This window comes from Echinops telfairi, unplaced genomic scaffold, assembly GCF_000313985.2.
Source record: "Echinops telfairi isolate 266 unplaced genomic scaffold, ASM31398v2 ScPeMD7_7457;HRSCAF=8495, whole genome shotgun sequence".
Taxonomy (NCBI): domain Eukaryota; kingdom Metazoa; phylum Chordata; class Mammalia; order Afrosoricida; family Tenrecidae; genus Echinops; species Echinops telfairi.
Genome location: NW_022111357.1, coordinates 31,785,816 through 31,792,549, shown reverse-complemented (window position 1 = coordinate 31,792,549; position 6,734 = coordinate 31,785,816). Strand labels below are relative to the sequence as shown.

Here is a 6,734-nt window from a genome sequence, read left to right as displayed (position 1 = left end):
CAACCATGCCATGTGATTCTTGTAACGTTAACTTGGATGTTGGGTCTCGGATCAGGATATACAGACAACCATTCTTCCCTGGGGAATTAGTGCTCTGTTGTCTATGAGGTCACTGTGAGTGGCACCCCCTTGAGGGTACTTCCAATCAGCAACGTGGTAGTGAATAGAATTTGTAACAACTGACCGTGACCCACGGATATGCCCCCTCTGTTAGTCTTCCAAAAGAAGTATATCTTTTTGTAATTTAAAAAGTCCAGAAGGAAATACAGTAGCTATGTAAATATGCAGTGAAAGCTGGGAGTGGTGGGACTAGCCAGGGCTGTATATCCCCTGTCCCCACCCAGACTCCGCATCTCAGAAGTTTACTGCCTTTGACAGCATGTACTCTATCTCTACTGGGAAACATTGGTGCCTCCCCTCTGACGGGTGTCCACCTTACACAGGGTCCCGCTTTCTCGGGCTTTACTATGATGTACACAGAAGGACATGCATATATTTGCATATATACATATATTTCCTATCCCTCTGAACGTTTGCCCATCTGCCAACCCCCAAACCAAGCTCTCTGCCATCGAGGCGATTCCCACCCCAAGGGACCCTATATAGGCTTTCTTCTTATTTCTCTAAGCCTCAGAGCAGGACGCGGTTGTTTAAGGCAGCAAAGTGGGGACGATGTGGCCAAACTCCGTAAGCCGAGGACGCACGGGGGCAGGCGCCATGAAGCCCATATGGGTTCTGTTAGGCTTCTCTGGCTGGGGCAGTGGAGGGCGGCCGCGCGTCCTCTGATGGGCTGGGGGAGGAGGGGAGTGCTGCTGGGTGGAAGGGCGGCCTTGGTGGGGTGGGCGGGTGGGGGCAGAGGCGAGGCCCCATCAGTGTTTTTCAATGGGCCGCAGCTCCCAGTGCGCACCGTTCAGTGCCAGCACACTGTGGCGGGTCCCCTTGGAGCCAACGGCCTGCCGCGCTGGCGCCCCCAAACAAGGGCGCAATTTACCAGCCGGAGCCGCCGCCTCTGGCCTACTCAGGCGCGTGGCCACTTTGGGGTGTTCATGTTTGTGTTTTGTTTTGAAGTCGTCCAATTCACTATTTACACGAACAATCCCCAGTTTGGCTCTCAAGCGGTGGCCACACCAGGCACCGCTGCTTCCGTGGCCCTTCAGCACCTAGCCAGAAAGACCTCAGCGTGGGCCTCGCTCCGAACGAGCAACCCACGGCGTCTGGGCAACCGCCCGGGGCCTGCCCCCCGCCCCGCCGGCGCCCCCCGGCGCCTCGGGCCGTGGCAGAAAAGAAAGCCCCCCGGGAGGGCCCGGGGCGCGCCCGCGCTCAGGCCCCCGCCGCCGCGGGCCTGTAACTTTAAACCTGGCCTGAGCTCGGGGAGTTCGCGGCGGCCAAACAGAGCCGGGGGGCGGTCCCAGCCCGCCCGGCCGGGACCACCTTACGGACCCGCTCCCCGCCCTCTCGGGGGCGATAAATGCCGACTCCGCTCCGGGGAAACGTGCAGAACTGCGGCGTTGCTTGCTCTGGGCTCGGCTGCCGCAGGCCATAGACTTTGGGGGACTCCGGCGCAGGGCCTCGTTGCTCCCCATCTTCCTTTCCTCCAAGCGGGGGTCTGGGGGCTCCGAGCCTCTCTCGTCGCCCAGCGCAGACCCTCGGCGAGAGCTCGCCACCCACCGGAGACGATGCTGAAGGTGCGGGTTCTGCTCTTCGTCTTCGGAAGCGCTTCGCTCGGGCTCCTGGCCCAGGGAGGTAAGAGCCGCCGGGAGCGGGGCCACCCGTTGCTGGTGGGGACGTGCGGGGACTTGCTGGGAGGCTGCGCATGGTGTGTGAGGTTGCCCGGAGAGCCGAGGGCGCTGCCAGGGTGCGTTGGCGGCTGCCTCTGCTTGCTGCTTGGCAGGGCCGTGTCCCAAAGAACCAGCTGGGTGGGTCCTGAAGCCAACGGCGGCTAGCGGGGGGCAGAGGACCTCGTCCTTGCCGCCTGCCCCCCTGCAAGCCCCTGCCCGGCTCGCCCAGTGCCAATTTGGGTCGGAAATGACCAGCAGGCAAGCCTGAGCTGCGTGGTGTGGGGTAGGGATGCATTACCTGTCCAAGTGCGCCGGAGCCCCTGCTCCGGAGGGTAGTGTGGGTGGAAGTGGGGGAAAGAGTTGACGTGCTGCTTGAGTCGCCTGAGCAAGTGGACAATCGAGGTTTAAATGGATTGGGGGGGCCACGTCTTGACCGCAGCCAACATCGACGAATTCTTATCAGTGTTAAACAACTTTATTTCAATTGTGTGAGATCTTGAAGGATCTCTCCTCTCCCCACTACCCTGACCCTCCTTTTACACCTCCTTCTGTCCCTTTCCCTCTGTCTGCTCACCATGCTGGTGCATTGGCCATTTGATTTTCCCTTAGTTTTTTTACACTTTTTCATTTCTCTCCCCAATAGAGTAGAAGCACCTGATGGCACAGCCAGTCTTGATGCCCAGAGCCAAAATAGTCTCGGGCGTGTAAGACCCACAGTCTGTTTTTAGTGACTCCAAAGGACAGAGTAGAACTGCCCCCTTGGGGTCTGCCAGGCAGTAAATCGTTAGAGGAGTAGACAGACAGCCTGCCGGACTCCCTGGGAGCAGCTGGGGGATTTGAACCATGCGGCCCGGGCTCTGCATATAGTAAGTGCTCACTAAATATTAGTGGAAGGTGTAGTCAGCCCACTAGCGATCCTTGGGGTTGGAAGGTTCTGAGCTGGCTCTAAAAGGTTAAACTCCTTCATCTTCCAAATCCTCCGGAGTTTAGACCTAGTCCTAGAGGGGTCCTTCCTGGGGAAAAAGTTTGAAGGAGAGTGCTGACCTAACTTAGCTTTCCAGCATTTCATGCAGAGAGAAAATAGCCCCTGCCTTTTCGTGGGTGGCCTTCGCAGGGAGAACGTTGAAGCAGCCGCAGCCCTAGCTCCGAGCGCCTGTTTTCCTCTGGATAGGCACAGTGGTGTGTTTCAGCTGCATTGCCTTTTCGACGAGACCTTTCACAAATGACACCATTTTGTGCTGTCCAGTGGGAGGTGTAGGAGTCCCCTCACCCTTCCCTGAATCTCGGGTCCACTAAGGACAGCATCTGGGTGCCCTTGGGGGAAGGGCTTGCTGTAATGATCTGAAGCCAGGTGCTCCTCAAAGGTGGTGGGAAAAACAAAAACAAACCCCACCACCAGGGTTAGGACTAGAAACTGGGCTGCTGAAGAAAGAAAGTGAGCCGGACTATGGGGGTGGGAGGTGGGGGGCTCTACAGGGCTGCTGGGAGGAAGGAGTGAGGCCCAGCAGGGAGTTTTGTTTGCTGATAATGAGCAGGGCCACTTGAATATGGATGAATAACTTCATTGAGCTGCCTCTTGGGGAACTGGGTTGGGGGTAATTATGGTGATGAATTTTATTATCCTTCTTATGACCCTGCACCCTACTGGGCATCTCTCTCCCATGTTAGACTCAGCTCATCGTCTTGTTCTGTCTGTCTTTCTGAAAGTGAGTGGATCCTAACAGGAGTGAATTCAAAGAGAGCCGTTATCCATGCATCTGGCAGTTTCTTCCCATGCCAGGCCCACCCTCGCTCTGAACTTGAGTCCAAACCCCCAGACCTCAGGGCTTCCTTCCATGAGACAGTTTATTTTGTGAGACTCTGCAAGCTGCTGCTCGCTGCGAGTGCACATGTGCACTTCCGGAACAAAACCTCCCCGGATTAGTCACGCGGCACACAAATTTCCCGGCCAGGCTTGCCAATTCCAGAGTCCCTGAGGTCTGGTGGTCCAATGCTTAAGCACCCGGCCGCTAGCCCAACCGTTTGGTGGTTTGAACCGACCAGCTGCTTCTCTGGAGAAAGAGGAGGTGGGCTCTTTTGTGAAGAGTGCATTAGAAAACAGCATCTCCACAGCAGCTCGCTGCCACGGAGGCACTCCTGACTCATAGCAACCCTGTAGGGCACGGTAGAACTGCCCCAGTGGGTTTCCGAGACTGTCGCTCTTTACGGGAGTGGAAAGGCTCCTCTTTCTCCCAAGGAGAATTCCAGTGGGCTCCTTCTCTGTCCTTCAGGGTCACTAGGAATCAGAATCCACTCGAGTAGGCAGTGGACTAACTGGTTGGCCTCCTCTGACACCTGGATTTAGGGAGCGATTCCATTGCACTTGGGCATCTGGCGAAGCATTTCATAAAGAACAGTCTGAGAGGCTTCGTGGGGGGACCTGGTGGGTGCCCCTGCTGACTGGGAACAGAGATGGAATTAAATCTAGAAAAGCACACTGAAAGAAGTGAATCCTAGCATGCGAAGGCCAAGTCAGTGTGGCCAACAGGTTCGAACCTCAGCGGGGCTGAGGGACTCCGTCCAGCCTCTTCTCCAGAAGCAAACAGCATGGGGGTGACACCCCTGGTTGCCATGGAGCCAAAGCTAACCCCAGAGGGCCCCGTGTGTTTCAGTGGAGCTGGGCTCTGTAGTGCTTTTTGGGGCTGTTTTACCGAAGAGGATCACCTAGTCTTTTTTTCCAAGGCACCTCAAAGTGGGCTTGAACCTTCCACCTTTCCTTTAGCAGCTGAGCCATTAGCCGATCCTACTACCCAAGGACTCCAAATGGCTCTTGGCCCAAGAATGAAAAGACCCCACACCTTTTATGTGAAAAAGAGGAAGACCTTTGACAAGATAAGATTTTGACACAGTGGCTGCAACAATGGGCTCAAACATAAAGAACAATTGTGAGGAGGTCACAGGACCACACAGTGTTTTGTTCTCTCGCTATGAGTCGAAACCAACCCAACTGCACTTAACAATAACAGCACCCCTTTTCAGTGGTGGATGGCAGGGTGCTGCTGGGCAGGAGGAAACAGGTGGTCTGGTCTAGGAAGAAGGCTCCCCACCTTGCTCTGATTCTCGTCTCCCACCCTGGGCTGGGAATGCCAGAAGCCACCTCCTTTACTCTTCTTAAGTCCCATAAACTAGACGTGATTACCTTGAAGACATGCCAGAGTCAAGATTGTACCTGCCTCCAGACCCCACACTCTTCGGTGGTTTTTAGAAAGCAAAAACGGTGAGATGAAAAGTTAGCCTCGCATTCAGCTTCTTACACATGAAAACAACACCCCTCCAGAAATGAAGGCACGAGAAGATTTTTTAAAGATACAAAATCCCTTTGTGTTCAGTACTCTCACGCTGCTTTCAAGGTGAAAATGCCCCAGCCCATCAAAATGGGACTCCTTGCTTCATTCCACATGTGGTTAAAGGTCACGGCATCCCCCGATGGTTGGTATGCGGCTGGGTGCTAGAAATTTATCTGCACACACTCCTGAGGGAGCCACACCTACTATTACAATGCCGGCTCTCTCTCTCTCTGCTGTCTTTACCAGCAAAGCAATCAACCCGCACTTTACATTCCAGGGGCTTATCTGAATAGTTGTCATATTTCGGGCCCTAAGAAGGGGCACGTCAGGTTGCGACTTGTGTAAGTAATGCGGGAGGATGAGGAGGGAAAGAAAACACACCCAGCACTACCCCCGGGAGCCTTGCCTTATCATATCAAGTCGGGAGCCCTGCCCCTACTGAAACCTGTTGAAGAAATACCAGTGTGAGCATTTTGTTTGACTGGCATGTGGGGGCGGTTGTGGACAGTTAACATCAAGTAAATCGTTAACTGAGATTTATCTTAGGATTCCCAGAAGGGTGGATAGGAGCTCAATCCCCTCTTGAAGGAAGTTCAGGAGCCCTAGTGGCCCAGCAGCTAAGCACTGGCCTGCTAACCAGAAAGTTGGCGGTTTGAACCCACCGGCCATTCTGGGGCAGTGGTTAGCGTTCACACACTACTCCTTGGGGAAAGATGGGCAGCCTGCTTCTGGCAAGACTGCGGCCTTGGAAACCCATGAGATCATTTGGCCTGCCCCGTTGGGTCACTGGGTTCTTTTCTACGGAATTGTTGAAACTTGCTGGGGAAAGCAAGTGATGAGATGGAGCAAGGGCGGTGGTAACTCAGGGGTCAAAGTCTTGCCTTCCCTTGGACATACCCAGATTTGAATCCCACCCACTTCCCATCTGTCAGAGGGTGCTTGTGTGTTACTGTGATGGTTGAACACATTTCACCATAGCTTCAGGCCAGGAGGGAGTAGGAACAGGCCAGGTGGGCTACTTTCAGAAATCAGCCATGGAAAACAATTGGTCCAATCTGCAATTGAGTATGTGCATGGCACAAATCAGGCAGGTATTTGATTCTGTTGTACAGCAGGTTGCCTTGAATTGGGGGTCCCCATTTAGAGGTTGCTTTCAACAGAAACTGGAGCTAGTTTAGGGAACAACGAGAATTCTGCCTGAAGAGCGTATTGTACAGCAGGTTGCCTTGAATTGGGGGTCCCCATTTAGAGGTTGCTTTCAACAGAAACTGGAGCTAGTTTAGGGAACAACGAGAATTCTGCCGAGTTCATCCATGCTTGACAAAAACGGGTGGTTTGAATCCACCCAGAGGCACCTTGGAAGAAAGCTGTTGCTATCTACTTCAAAATCTCCATGGAAAACTCGATGGTGCTCATTTTTATTGAGTTCAACATTTGGGCTTGCCATGAGTTGGCATCAACTCAACGGCAGCTGGGAAAAATAAAGGGGAATGCCCATTACGTAGACGCTGGGAAGGAGCAGGGAGGGAGCTTGGCAGGTCGGTACACATATCACTGGTGAGAACAGGGTATGTTCTCAAAATTCATCAAGATGACTCCATTGAGGAGAATAAAATGCAACTGATGGGGG

At 54.0% G+C, this 6,734-nt stretch overlaps 1 protein-coding gene across 1 annotated transcript in view; it reads left to right on the top strand.

Annotated features, from left to right (window-relative positions):
• Positions 1-1,416: 1,416 nt before the first annotated feature.
• The window catches only part of PDPN (podoplanin), a 42,631-nt gene continuing 37,313 nt past the window's right edge, over positions 1,417-6,734 (top strand). Inside the window, exon 1 of the mRNA XM_013005313.2 lies at positions 1,417-1,743. Within this exon, the coding sequence (XP_012860767.2) occupies positions 1,677-1,743 (67 nt within the window). The 5' untranslated portion in view covers positions 1,417-1,676. The remainder of the gene's footprint in view (positions 1,744-6,734) is intronic.